The 15,496-nt window shown below is 42.0% G+C and overlaps 1 protein-coding gene across 1 annotated transcript in view; it reads left to right on the top strand.

Moving 5' to 3' along the window:
- The window catches only part of LOC132861516 (inactive phospholipase C-like protein 2), a 178,428-nt gene that overhangs the window by 53,406 nt on the left and 109,526 nt on the right, over nucleotides 1-15,496 (top strand). The window contains exons 2-7 of the mRNA XM_060893075.1: nucleotides 11,355-11,482; nucleotides 12,728-12,884; nucleotides 13,137-13,226; nucleotides 13,624-13,798; nucleotides 14,279-14,409; nucleotides 14,993-15,144. Coding sequence (XP_060749058.1) covers nucleotides 11,355-11,482; nucleotides 12,728-12,884; nucleotides 13,137-13,226; nucleotides 13,624-13,798; nucleotides 14,279-14,409; nucleotides 14,993-15,144 — 833 coding nt within the window. The remainder of the gene's footprint in view (nucleotides 1-11,354; nucleotides 11,483-12,727; nucleotides 12,885-13,136; nucleotides 13,227-13,623; nucleotides 13,799-14,278; nucleotides 14,410-14,992; nucleotides 15,145-15,496) is intronic.

Below are 15,496 nucleotides of genomic sequence, written 5' to 3'. Positions count from 1 at the left end.
TCAGTTCTATTAAAGGAAACCACTATCACTAGGGGATGAAAGTGATTGGTGAAGCTGAGTAGATGTGCGATGTGTATAAAGTGTGTATCAGAGGTCACTGTGTCACTGTGCTCATCTCAATCGAATTTTATTACTGAGATAAAGCAACGCTTCATCCACCATAATATTAAAACTTCCTGAGGTAGTGTTGGTCCTCCTTGTGCCTCATGAACAACTCCATCGAGTCAAGGCTTGGACTCTGCAACACCTCAGAAGGTGTGCTGTGGCATGTGGGATCCGGCACCAAGATGTTTCACAATCAGCAGATCCTTTAAGTCCTGTAAGATGTGAAGGTCAGGCCTCCATGGATCGGACATGGTTTGTCCAGCACATCCCGCAGGTGCTCTAATTGAGATCCGGGGATTTTGTAGGTCAACATCTTTACATTTACATTTACATTTACGGCATTTAGCAGACACCCTTATCCAGAGTGATTTGCAACTGAGGGTTAAGGGCCTTCCTCAGGGGCCCAGCAGTGGCAGCTTGGTGGACCTGGGGTTCGAACGCATGACCTTCCAATCAGTAGCCCAACACCTTAACCACTGAGCTACCACATCCCGCTCATCACCCCATCTTGAACTATTTATCATGTTCCTCAAACTGTTCCTGAACCTTAAAAGCTCCAGTTGTCAGAACAGTAGTGATCACAATTCGTCAGAGTGACTCAGATTTTTCTGCCCATTTTTCCTTCTTCAACACAACTTCGACATATCCCACGTACAGAAGCGGTCAAAAAGACAACAGGAAATGATTGATTCAGTGCATGTTTTGAAATCCTCACTGTCATGATTAAACTTTCTGTGTAACAGAATTGAGATATGAGACAGATTCGGGTCAATAAATTAACTGTACAAAACATCAGTAAGTGCACATTAAGACTCATTTACTCTGGGTTTCTTTCTTATTAGTGCGTGTGTGTGTGTGTGCTGAATGTGTGTGTGTGTGTGTGTGTGTGTGTGTGTGTGTGTGTGTGTGTGTGTGTGTGTGTGTGCACGCTGAATGTCACTCTGCTTTGTTAATTAGCTTAAACAGAAATGTCAGTCTCACAACAACATTTGTTTATGGAAATCAGGTAGCTTTAAGGATTAAGGATTAGACAAAAAGTCTGATATTCAGGAAGTTATTCATGAAAGACATTTAGAGCAGCGAACTCCAAACTATATTCATAATAACGTGATACAGAGCCCATGTTTTCCAGGTACACGTGGTCCTAGATCAGACACAGGACGACTGATCAGAAGGTCATGAGTTAACACTGCTGGGCCCTTGATCAAGGCCCTCAGCTGCTAAGTATCATGATCACACACACACACACACACACACACACACACTCAATTTTATCATAGCAGAAATACAACAGGAACATTTTTGAGCGGTCGGGGAACTGGGAGAAACTCCACACAGTCACTGTGGATACATGTGAAACTGACAAGATGACCGCACATTAACTCCACCACAAAGTCGTAATTACGAGCGGGATTTTCTTAAGCGCCGAGTTTCTGTTTCTTTAGTAAAAAAACATGGTGGACAGACACTGTAACCTGGTCGCAATGAGGACCCTGATGCTATTAGGTAACAACACCAGCTAGGAAATTTTGAGCTTTTAATATGTAAATAATATAAAAAACTTCTGTTAGAATTGAATATTTTTTTTACACTTTCCACAAAAGACTAAAGTCTACTTTATAAAGCTACAACTTGATTAAACAAGACAAGGTTTTATTAGTGTGCTTGTTTCATATTTTATCACCAATTACGCCAAATGTGCTGTATATAAAATCCTTTATTACATATCGACTGGTTCAACTTTTTATACCTGCTGTGACACTGAACAGGATCGACTGTATTTCCGTCTTCATTTCTATTCGTCTCTTTTCCTCTGCATATGACTCTTTGTGTCAGTGTTGCACAATATTAATATTGGTCTAAACGACTGTGTGTGTGTGTGCGTGTGTGAGTGTGTGTGTGAGAGAGAGAGAGAGAGAGAGAGAGAGAGAGAGAGAGAGAGAGAAGAGACAGGAAGTAACTGTATGGTGTGACCCTGATGAAAACAAAGATTCTCATCCTCAAATCTGTTCGTCTGTGTCGTGTGTTGTATGTATGTGTGAATCTTATATATATTTGTGAGTCTCTAGACTCGAGAATCTGCGGTTACCTCTGACCCAACCTCTCTCTCTCTCTCTCTCTCTCTCTCTCTCTCTCTCTCTCTCTCTCTCGCTCTCTCTGTTTCTTCCAGGTTTCACTGTACTTCTCTTCAGTTGCTCCTCGTACATGGTAACACAGGACTGAAGACGAGCAGTAAGTCAGCGGTCAATTTAGTGTGTGTGTGTGTGTGTGTGTGTGTGTGTGTGTGCGTGTGTTTGTGTGTTTTAGTCACATATGGAATAATCGTAAAGATACAAGAGGAAACAGAAGCATTTGAGTGAAATAGAAAGTGATAGTAAATTAGCCGGGCAACGCTGTGCTAAGGTTTTCTGCTAGAAGAGAACCGCTTTAGCTAGCAGACCACCGCAGCCCACAACATAGCGTCGATTGGAAACGGCTACCTGTTTGTGTGGTTAGTTAACTGGAAATTCACGGTTCGCATGTCTGTTTTCATACAAATATCACACACATACCTGCAAGTGTACATGTGTGGGTGTGTGTGGTTACTGGAAATCGGTGGTTTGTGTTTTATGTGTAGGAGTGCTAGTATTGCTAGGAAATTGTGTGTGTGTTTGTGTGTGAGTGTGTGTGTGTGTTTGTGTATTGTGTATTACATTGACAGTGGTAATAAGGGACAGGAAGAGGCGGAGCTATGCATGTGGTTAAGTTCCTGCTTTATTCTGCCATGTTCGGTAGTTTCCTTTTTGAATGAAAGCCATGTGGCTGAGTTGGTGGATTATTATTTTTTTTTTTTTTTGATTTAACAGTGGAGTGAATTTGAGTATAAAAACAAAGAAAAAAAAAATTTGTTATGCTTGAACGGAAAAGTTGTCTAGCTGAAGCATGTAAGTCCAGTTCCAGGTTAAAGTTCACCTGATCGTTTCAGTGTGAAGTTTATTTGCTGTTCTTCGTGTGCTGTAATGCCATTCAGCAGCATCTCAAGAAACGTGCCTCGGACCTGAAACTGTAAAGGGATTTCATCATTTATGGTTTGTTTATCTGCTGACAAATTTGTGAACTGGAGCGTTTTTTTTGGGCCGATGTGAGCAAGGCCCTTAACCCTTAACCTCTCAGTTGTATCTTGTTCATTTTGGAAAGACTAAACACCAACGGTGAAAGCCATAACAAACAAAATTACAAGTGGAAATCTCTGGATTTCCTTTGAGCGCATAGTTTCCGAGTTGGGGGCGTGTCAGGTTTAACAATGATGCTGAGCTTGGGAAACAAAGCAAACCTTTTTGAACTGGAAGAATCAGTTCTATTAAAGGAAACCACTATCACTAGGGGATGAAAGTGATTGGTGAAGCTGAGTAGATGTGCGATGTGTATAAAGTGTGTATCAGAGGTCACTGTGTCACTGTGCTCATCTCAATCGAATTTTATTACTGAGATAAAGCAACGCTTCATCCACCATAATATTAAAACTTCCTGAGGTAGTGTTGGTCCTCCTTGTGCCTCATGGAAAAACTCCATCGAGTCAAGGCTTGGACTCTGCAACACCTCAGAAGGTGTGCTGTGGCATGTGGGATCCGGCACCAAGATGTTTCACAATCAGCAGATCCTTTAAGTCCTGTAAGATGTGAAGGTCAGGCCTCCATGGATCGGACATGGTTTGTCCAGCACATCCCGCAGGTGCTCTAATTGAGATCCGGGGATTTTGTAGGTCAACATCTTTACATTTACATTTACATTTACGGCATTTAGCAGACACCCTTATCCAGAGTGATTTGCAACTGAGGGTTAAGGGCCTTCCTCAGGGGCCCAGCAGTGGCAGCTTGGTGGACCTGGGGTTCGAACGCATGACCTTCCAATCAGTAGCCCAACACCTTAACCACTGAGCTACCACATCCCGCTCATCACCCCATCTTGAACTATTTATCATGTTCCTCAAACTGTTCCTGAACCTTAAAAGCTCTGACCCAGTTGTCAGAACAGTAGTGATCACAATTCGTCAGAGTGACTCAGATTTTTCTGCCCATTTTTCCTTCTTCAACACAACTTCGACATATCCCACGTACAGAAGCGGTCAAAAAGACAACAGGAAATGATTGATTCAGTGCATGTTTTGAAATCCTCACTGTCATGATTAAACTTTCTGTGTAACAGAATTGAGATATGAGACAGATTCGGGTCAATAAATTAACTGTACAAAACATCAGTAAGTGCACATTAAGACTCATTTACTCTGGGTTTCTTTCTTATTAGGCTCTGAATTGAATCTTAAAGCCTTGTTAGACCAGTATTAGCTTTAATAACCACTTCCTACCCACTCAAAGGCTAATCTTTTTTAGATTTTTGCAAAAAGCCACCAAACAGTGATTAGCTGAAGATTAGACATCTGCAGGCTCCGCAGGCTAATTTAGTTACAAGAATCCAAATACAAATGTTTATTTTTTCTCTAATTTGGGACGTAATGGCTTCTGTCTACTGTCTTAGCTAATGCTAAAAGTTGACAGATAACTCAAAAGGTAGCAAGAGCGGTTTGTTTGTTTGTTTCACAGTTTCTGCTAATGTTTGAAATTAGCTTTGCTAATATAGCCGGAGGAGCGCTGCTTGGCGTTTAAACAATGCAAACCCCACCTGTAACAGGAGATTAATTATTGATTAGTTCGCTTCCATTTGGTTTAATTTGCGTTGTTCATTTTGTTGAATTCAATTCAGCAATTTGCTTGAATTCATTTCATTAATTGTGTTTAATCCAGTTTCATTATTTGGCAATGCGGTTTAATTTGGTTCCGTTGTTGTTCTTTTGGCTGCTCCCTGTTCATGGTCATCACAGCAGATCCTCCGCTTAGCTTATTTGGTACAGGTTTTATGCCGAATGCTCTTCCTGACACAACCCTTCCATTTTGTCCAGGCTTGGGACTGGTACTGAAAGTGGCTCCCCTCAGCATCTGAACCCAGGAATTGAACCTGTGCTGTGAAGATGTGTCCAATCTTATCCTGAAAAGGCTGGTGAGGATGCAGATTTTCATTCCAACCAATCAGAAGCCACACGCGAGTCTATCAAAACCCAGGATCAACTGATTAAACGGATGGAATCTGGGGTAGATCCTGCTTGATTGGAGTGAAAACCTGCAATGACCGTTTCCAGATAAAATTGGACACCGCTGCTTTCAAGTATCCGTGTGGATGTATCCAAAACAATCATTAGTGTGTCTGTGTGGAATTTTCCATAAAAGTTGTTAAGATATCCATGTGAGGCCATCTGCAGCAGCAGAGAGTCAAAAGGCTCCATCAGGCAGGCCTAGAGGGCTAGAAGCACTGACATCACATCAGGCAGCAGGTGTAAACGTACCGCTCGACAGACAAAGAGCGAGATCAGATCAGATCAAATCAGGTACGCTCTTGTCTACACTGGTTGAAAAGGTTGTACATTAAGATCTAACAGGGACTCTGGGAGGTTACGCTGTTAAAGAATAACACAAGGTATTTTAGGCATGAAGGCAGGTCATGTGATGATGTGTAACAGCGGTTTTTAAGAATGACCTTTACCCTGTACTGTGAACGTCACCCCAGTGGATAAAGATTAATAAAGTATAGATCAGCTTTAACATTTTGCATTAGTCGCTCAGTGGGATGGTTGAGATTGGCGGTTTAGTTGTGGCTGTGTAAGGCTGGGTAAGGAAATGATGTATTTTTATCCATGAGTCTGGCTCTGTATTTGTACTTGACATGAAATCTCATAATGTCTAATCAGCAGTCCAGCTACGATGACTATAATCCAATTATAACTTGTTGTATCTTGTTGCTGGATTGTGGTACCATCCATCCATCCATCCATCCATCCATTCTCTACACCGTTTATCTTACTGGGTTGTGGGAAACCTAAAGCCTATCCCAGTAGACACTGGGGACAAGGGCAGGGTACAGCCTGGACAGGATGCCCGTCTATCACAGGGCACAATCACACACATTCACAGACAAATTCATGTGCTATGAACGAATGGAGGATACCCTCGAGGCATGGGGAGAACATGCACACTCCACACACACATGGCAGAGGCAGGAATCCAATCCCCAACCATGGAGCTGTGAGGCACGTGTTAATAGGTAGTACTATTATCTGAGTATTTTATAAACCTGCTCTGAATGAAAGTTTTCCCAGTGACCCCTGTTACCACTGTTTCCGCTCCCAGGTTAAGAACCGCTGATGTGTGTGTGTGTGTGTGTGTGTGTGTGTGTGTGTGTGTTTGCACACAGTGATTAACAGTCAATCTCTCCGTTGAGTGGGATGATGGACAGCATGTCTCAGAAATAGCAGGTAAACCAGGTGTTTGAGGAGCTGAGGGTCCTGAGCTCTGACTGCCCCTGAGCTCTGACTGCCCCTGAGCAGCTCTGACTGCCCCTGAGCTCTGACTGCCCCTGAGCTCTGACTGCCCCTGAGCTCTGACTGCCCCTGAGCAGCTCTGACTGCCCCTGAGCTCTGATTGCCCCTGAGCTCTGACTGCCCCTGAGCTCTGACTGCCCCTGAGCTCTGACTGCCCCTGAGCAGCTCTGACTGCCCCTGAGCTCTGACTGTCCCTGAGCTCTGATTGCCCCTGAGCTCTGACTGCCCCTGAGCTCTGACTGCCCCTGAGCTCTGACTGCCCCTGAGCTCTGACTCCAGCCACCTAAGCTGGGATTAATGAAAAAAAGCTTTCAAAGCATTGAATATGTATAAATTACTCCGGGGCAGAATCTGGGCAAGATTACAGGAGGTAAAGCCTCACATGCAGGGATGTGCAGATACTGTGGAGAAAATCAGGTGAGTATGACAGGTGCCCTGGACAAGAGGATTATGTGTCTGGGCTGTTAGTGGGTTCAGTGGGTTCGGGGTCATTAGAGGTTTTTTCTCCTTTTTGAGTGGCCAGAGAAAGAAAACCCATTAATAGATACTTTCACAAAAGTCTTCATCATTAAAAGTATATATATATATATATATATATATATCCTTCTTCTTCTTCTTCTTCTTCTTCTTCTTCTTCTTCTTCTTCTTCTTCTTCCTCCTCCTCTTGTCTTCTTCTTCTTCATCTTCTTCTTCTTGTCTTCTTCTTCGTGTCTTGTTCTTTGTCTTCTTCTTCTTGTCTTGTTGTTCTTCTTCTTCTTGTCTTGTTGTTGTTCTTCTTCTTCTTCTTGTCTTCTTCTTGTCTTGTTCTTCGTCTTCTTTTTGTCTTCTTGTTGTTGTTCTTCTTCTCTTTCTTTCCTCTTCATCTTCTTCTTCTTGTCTTGTTCTTTGTCTTCTTCTTGTCTTGTTGTTGTTCTTCTTCTTCTTCATCTTTCCTCATCTTCTTCTTCTTCTTCTTCTTCTTCTTCTTCTTCTTCTTCTTCTTCTTCTTCTTCATCTACTCAAGCTCATTCGTCAAAACAACCATTACATCATGTTGAAATACTTGTTCTTTTAAACTAGACGTTGAGTAAAGCAGCTTTTATTAATTCAACCTTATTGTGGAACTCTGTGGCATTTGGAAATAACTATAAATGTAGTATAGCAATTTAAATGTATTTAATTATTAATATTTAATAATTAATATTATTTAATAATTAAATGCTAATTCTTGTTGTATCTTGGTTTCATGAGCTCTTATCCTGGTTAATTAGAGGTTAGTAACTAACTAAAATAATAATCATTTGTTGAGCTTGAAAAGAAGAAGAAAAAGAAATACGACAACACACACACACACACACACACACACACACACACACACACACACAATCACACACGTAACTCTCATAACTCTGTCACCACGGCTTTCTTTCTTTTTTATCTTCTCTGCCCATCTGTTGTTTTTATCCAGATTTTATCCAGATCTGTGTATTTCACGTGTATTGATTTAGGAACGTGTGTGTGCACATGTTTGCACATTTTTTGTGTCTGTGTTTGTCTGTTTTTTGTGTGTGCATGCAGGCGTGTGTGTCTTCGTGTGTGTGTATGTGTGAGTGCATTTGTGTATGTGTTTGTGTGTGTTTGCACATGGTGTGTGTCTGTGTGTGCATGCACATATGTGTGTCTCTTTTTGTGTGCATGCACGTGTATGTGTGTGTGTCTTTGTGTGTGAATGCACATATGTGTGTGTCTTTGTGTGTGAATGCACATATGCGTGTGTCTGTGTGTGAATGCACATATGCGTGTGTCTGTGTGTGAATGCACATATGTGTATGTGTGTATATGTGTCTGTGTGTGAATGCACATATGCGTGTGTCTGTGTGTGAATGCACATATGCGTGTGTCTGTGTGTGAATGCACATATGCGTGTGTCTGTGTGTGAATGCACATATGTGTATGTGTGTATATGTGTCTGTGTGTGAATGCACATATGCGTGTGTCTTTGTGTGTGAATGCACATATGCGTGTGTCTGTGTGTGAATGCACATATGTGTGTGTCTGTGTGTGAATGCACATGTGTATGTGTGTATATGTGTCTGTGTGTGAATGCACATATGTGTATGTGTGTATATGTGTCTGTGTGTGAATGCACATATGCGTGTCTTTTTGTGTGAATGCACATATGCGTGTGTCTCTGTGTGTGAATGCACATATGCGTGTATCTGTGTGTGAATGCACATATGTGTATGTGTGTATATGTGTCTGTGTGTGAATGCACATATGCGTGTGTCTTTGTGTGTGAATGCACATATGCGTGTGTCTGTGTGTGAATGCACATATGTGTATGTGTGTATATGTGTCTGTGTGTGAATGCACATATGTGTATGTGTGTATATGTGTCTGTGTGTGAATGCACATATGCGTGTGTCTGTGTGTGAATGCACATGTGTATGTGTGTATATGTGTCTGTGTGTGAATGCACATATGTGTATGTGTGTATATGTGTCTGTGTGTGAATGCACATATGCGTGTGTCTTTGTGTGTGAATGCACATATGCGTGTGTCTGTGTGTGAATGCACATATGCGTGTGTCTGTGTGTGAATGCACATATGTGTATGTGTGTATATGTGTCTGTGTGTGAATGCACATATGCGTGTGTCTGTGTGTGAATGCACATATGTGTATGTGTGTATATGTGTCTGTGTGTGAATGCACATACAGTATGCGTGCGTGTGTGTGTCTTTGTGTGTATGTGTCTTTGTGTGTGAATGCACATAAGCACACGTGTGTGTGTCTTTGTGTGTGTGTATGTATCTTTGTGTGACTGCACATATGCGCGTGTGTGTGTCTTTGTGTGTGAATGCACATATGCTTGTGTGTGTTTTTGTGTGTGTGTATGTATGTGTCTTTGTGTATGAATGCACATATGCTTGTGTGTGTGTGTGTGTGTGTCTTTATGTGTGGATTCATGTGTGTGTGTGTGTGTGTGTGTTCCCTATTATTTAGAAAATAAGAATTAAGCACATCGTCTCTTTACGGCTTTTTTACTTTATCGATTCTTTCACACTTCTGTCACTGCAACAGTAACCGGGTTGGATTACTGTAAGCAGAGTAAATTTGGACAAACGGTTTATTTAGTTGTACATTTTAAACTTTCGCAATCAGCTCTACTCTGCATTCTGTAGGTCACATGGTGTGTCCTGGTGCTCTCGCAGTGACTGTTGCTGGAGGCTTTAAGGATTACTAATTAGATTTCACAGAATATTAATGGAAATGGCATTCACACATTCACACATCTTCCTGTTCTGTGAGTTACCATTTTACTACTAAGCACAAAAATAGGAGTAAAAGAATCCCCTTTGCATATTCGCAGACTAGTTTTTTCTTGTTTTGTTTTTTTTTTTTTGTCACAGGAAGGCATGTTTCCATGTAAGTAAAAAAAAATAAATAAAAAGCAGAAGTACAACACTGAGCTCTGGAAACTGCAGGGAGAGAGCGAGCACAGAAAGCAGAGATGTCTTGATGTCCTCAATGCCACTTCTCCTTTATTGCAACGTGGTCTAAAACTCTGCAGCTTCAGATGGACGAGGGTCATGTGACAGCCATGTTGATGCACGGAAACACTGACGCCGTGCAGCCGTGTGGGCCGAGAGAACAAATCACTGGCATATATTAACATTTTAAGGCCAGCAAACGTGTAGATGATTCAAGGAGTCATTTCTGACCCCTGAGTGTCTGAGTGATTGATCCGTCATTCATGCGTGTGCATATTTGCGTGTTCGTGTGTGTGTGTGACAGTTGACGTGAATCTGGAATGTTTGGCATTCACACAGGTTTTGATTCGAATTCTCCGATATTAACTGACATTCCAGTGCAAGCCCCGCCCCTTTCCCTAGTGCCATGTTAGTAATGTTTTTGTTTTTGTGGTTTGTTTGTTTTTTTTTGTGGTTTTTCTCTCATCCAGACCCAACACATACTGTAAATACCAGCTGAAACGTACGGCGAAGCTTTATGTCCGGGATGTTTTAAGTCCATGAATGTGAAACGTAATATGACTGAATTGGGGGGGGCACGGTGGCTTAGTGGTTAGCACGTTCGCCTCACACCTCCAGGGTCGGGGGTTCGATTCCCGCCTCCGCCTTGTGTGTGTGGAGTTTGCATGTTCTCCCCTTGCCTTGGGGGTTTCCTCCGGGTACTCCGGTTTCCTCCCCCGGTCCAAAGACATGCATGGTAGGTTGATTGGCATCTCTGGAAAATTGTCCGTAGTGTGTGATTGCGTGAGTGAATGAGAGTGTGTGTGTGTGCTCTGCGATGGGTTGGCACTCCGTCCAGGGTGTATCCTGCCTTGATGCCCGATGACGCCTGAGATAGGCACAGGCTCCACGTGACCCGAGGTAGTTCGGATAAGCGGTAGAAAATGAATGAATGAATGAATGATTGAATTGGCTGACAGACAAGGATTTTAAAACGAGTAAAAAACAAACGAACGAAAAAACAAATCCAAAGAGAATTTTGTTAATGTAATGTTAAGTGTCAAAATCAAACATTTACAAATTATTTTTAATGCTAATAATAATAAAAAAGTGAATCACTGGAAAAAAAAAGTTGGCACAAATGGAGTAAAAAAAGCCAGAAGTTACACTGTATTGCAATGGTTGCTATGGCGACAATAATATTTTCGTAGCAAAAAAACCTGCAATCTAGCTGTTTTACTTTCTCCCTCCGTTGCAGGGTTGTAAAGCATCCGTATTAACGGTGCTTGGTTTATCGGAGCAGCCGTATCAATTCTTTCTGCAACTGTGTGTGTGTGTGTGTGTGTGTGTGTGTGTGTGTGTGTGTGTGTGTGTGTGTGTGCTCGTTCAGATGGCGGTGTGGATTCAGGCCCAGCAGCTGCAGGGTGATGCCCTGCACCAGATGCAGTCTCTCTACGGCCAGCATTTCCCCATCGAGGTGCGACACTACCTGTCCCAGTGGATAGAGAGCCAACTCTGGTACGTGTCTCTGTGTACGCCAGTGTTTAGTTCCTCTTCAGGACGTGTTGATTCATCTTCTGTAACAGCAGCTCAGACCATAATACGACTGTAACACATCACAGGTTTATATAAAGCGCTTATTCTTCCACGTTATCGTTTCTATAGTAACGGCTCATACACACGGAGTCGTATCGCGGACGTTGTGCAGAGTCTAAAGGTGTGTCCCAAATTGCATGTTTATACACCTGGCAGTTTTGTATTATAAATAGCGTGAGTAGTGTTCAGACTGAAAAGTCCCTGAATGATGGACTTTATTTAGTTTACAAAATGACGTGACGTGACGTGACATACGGCTAAGTACGGTGACCCATACTCGGAATTCGTTCTCTGCATTTAACCCATCCAAAGTGCACACACACGGCAGTGAACACACACACCGTGAACACACACCCGGAGCAGTGGGCAGCCATTTATTCTGCGACGCACAGGGAGCAGTTGGGGGGGGTTTGGTCACTTGCTCAAGGGCACCTCAGTCGTGGTATTGCCGGCCCGAGACTCGAACCCACAACCTTAGTGTTAGGAGTCAAACTCTCTAACCATTATGCCACGACATTGTGTCCAAATGAATTGTTGGACACAATGTTGGACACTTTACTTCGATGGACAAAACGTATAATCAACTTACAAACGTCCTTTACATGAACCTACGCCTGCTGTGTGAGTTATTTATTTTTCAACATTTTAAAAATTCACTTTAATCTGCTAAAGCTAGCAGCGTCGCATCTCGCAGGATAGACGACGCATAGCGCAGACTCAGAAACGTTTAGTGTTCCACTTAGTTCAAATCCATTAGAGGTGTATGTGAGATGATACAGTACGAGCCTCCGAACACTCGTACACTAGACGTTAAGGCACGTAGTCTAAGTGCATAGCGTGTAGGTCATTTGGGACGCTGATTAAGTTTACAATCCATGGATTCTGAAACACGTCTTAGCAAATTAGATATCTTAAAGTTTTCTTTGAGGAATCTGTGTCCAGTGTCAGTCAGTTTTCCTCCAGTGAATAGTCTTTAGGAAAGAGAACTTCTGTATTTCAATATTTCTGATTGCCAGGCAACATGAAAAAAAAAAAAGTTTTTTTTTTTTTTTTTTTTTACTGAGGAGAAAAGTGAAGTTGATAATGGAAAGTTTTTGCTGTACCTTTAATGTTAAGAGGAATTAACATGTCTCTGAAACTTGTACGTCTTTCTCGTCGGCCTCTCAGGGACTCCATCGATCTGGAAAACCCGCAGGAGGAATTTAAAGCCAAGCGCTTGCTGGACAGTCTAATTCAAGAACTACAGAAAAAGGCAGAACATCAAATGGGAGAGGATGGCTTTCTACTCAAGATTAAACTAGGCCACTATGCTTCACAGTTAAAGGTAAACACACACACACACACACACACACATGTATATACACACAGCCCTTATTTGCTGTATGCCTCAGAGTAAAAGCACGCTAAGCATAAACACACACGAGCAGTATGTAGGCAAGCCGTCTCCCAGCACACCAGTTAGACGGAGGTGCGGCGTGAGAGCGGCGACGATGAGGATAATCTGTAACGGATATGTGCCGAGACATGCATAATGACGACGCTCAAGATGAAACAGAGAGAACGTGTTGTATTTCAGAGCACATACGACCGATGTCCACTGGAGCTGGTGAGATGCATCAAACACATTCTGTACACGGAGCAGAGACTAGTCAGGGAAGCTACTAATGTGAGTAATAGTATTTTACACACACACACACACACACACACACACACATCTTATGAAATTCTGATTACGAAAGAGGAAGCTTCTGATATTGTGCAATAATCTAGACTCTAGTGTATATTTGGGTAATTAGTCTTAATTAGCTTATGTTTTTTTTTTTTTTTTTAATTACTAAATAATTTCTTATTTTATTTAAATGTATGAATTTATTTCATTCTTTTTTAAAAGTTTTGTAACTATCCTAAATATCGTATTTAGATGTAATTCCAGAAAAATTCATATTTATCTGTTCACATTGTATACTGACAAGAGTCAGGATTCTCTTTAACACTGTAGATAAAACAGCGTGTGTATGTGTGTGTGTGTGTGTGTGTGTGTGTTTGCACGCGGTGATTGACAGTCAAACTCTCCGTTGAGCGGGATGATGGACAGCATGTCTCAGAAATACCAGCAGATAAACCAGGCGTTTGAGGAGCTGAGGGTCCTGACGCAGGACACCGAGAACGATTTGCGCAAACTTCAACACAATCAGGAGTACTTCATTATACAGTATCAGGAGAGCCTCCGAATACAGGGTATACACACACACATACATACAGTACACACACACATCTGTACACAAACACACACAAGTGTACACAAACAGGATTTTCATTCCTTAGCCTTGGCTGTTCCATCGACCGAGGCGTGTAAATAAAATGATTTAAATCATTAAAATAAATTCAAATATATTCAAACACAGCATATATCTCAATAAGCATAAGTCAGTAATTAAAGATATATTTAATAAAAGTTTGAACATCATATCAGGCACTTTTATCTGAGCTGCTTTTATAGGAAATACATCAACACCGTCTGAGAATCAGAGTCGAGCCTATTGACCTATTGTTCAAAAGGATTTGATTGATTCATTGATTCCAAAATTGATTCATGTTTAGTAGAATAGTGAAATGTTTGATAAGCTGTGAAACCTCAGCATCATTTCTGTAAGAAAAAAAAAACAAAAAAAAACAGTGTGTGTCATTGACCTTGGGGTGTGTTCACGTGTCTCATAGCTCAGCTATCGAGTCTGGCTGCGTTGCCCCCCGCTGACAGACAGCTGCGAGAGCCGAGTCTCCTCAGCAAGAGAGCCACGGTTGAAGCCTGGCTCACCAGAGAAGCCAACACCCTGCAGAAGTACAGACTGGTACATACAACACACACACACACACACATTGAGTGACTCCCAGTATTTATATTTTGGTCAATACTGTTTTATGAGATGGTGCATAGTGATAATTCCTACAGATGAAGAACCGTGATGAGAGCAGTGGCTATAGCACAGGGTTTTATGAGCAGTCAGAGGGTTTGTTTTAGCTCATAATGCATTGCTACTGCCTGGCATTCAAGCCGGAGTCATATACAGATCCAGTATTCAGCACTGAGTATCCAAATCCAGTACGCAGTTTCACTAGGATCCAGATTCACCATCCAAATGCAGATCCAGTATCCAGATCCATAGTACAGATTCAGTGTACACTTATCATAACCAGATTCAGATGAATCTACATCCAGATCCAGAATCCAGATCTATTATATAGATTCAGTATCCAGATTCAGTATTTAAATCCTAATCACGTATCCAGATCCAGACTCAGTGTACAGATTTAGTATCTAGATCCAGATCCAGAATCCAGAGCTAGTATCCAGATCCCATCTGACACCAAATGCATTATTGCATTAGAACTGCATATAAAACTGTGTGTGTGTGTGTGTGTGTGTGTGTTCAGGGCCTAGCAGAGAAGCACCAGAAAACACTGGCATTGTTGCGAAAACAGCAGACACTGATCCTCGACGATGAGCTGATCCAGTGGAAGAGACGTCAGCAGCTCGCCGGAAACGGAGGACCACACGAGGGCGGACTGGATATCCTGCAGTCATGGTACAAACCCTCTCACCCCCTCACACACACAAAAACACACAAAAACACACATAAATCACAAGACTACCTGAGGGAGTTAAACGTTATGCAGCTGCGCTAAACATAATACAGTAAACAGCCAAAAGGAAAACAGGACACAGAATAAAGGCAAATTAATATATGTGTGTGTGTGTGTGTGTGTGTGTGTTGGAGAAATGGGTATTTCAATGGCATCAATTGTGGAAAATGCACCAGGCATTTGTCAGTGTGATGCACAGTAGAGCTCGACAAGCATACACGGAAAAAAACACATCATTATCTGAGCACAGCAGGGAAGAGCACTGAAGCACTGCTCGTTCTATTCATATCTTAA

Source organism: Tachysurus vachellii, chromosome 18, assembly GCF_030014155.1.
Source record: "Tachysurus vachellii isolate PV-2020 chromosome 18, HZAU_Pvac_v1, whole genome shotgun sequence".
Classification (NCBI taxonomy): domain Eukaryota; kingdom Metazoa; phylum Chordata; class Actinopteri; order Siluriformes; family Bagridae; genus Tachysurus; species Tachysurus vachellii.
This window is presented reverse-complemented; position numbering and strand designations above follow the sequence as displayed.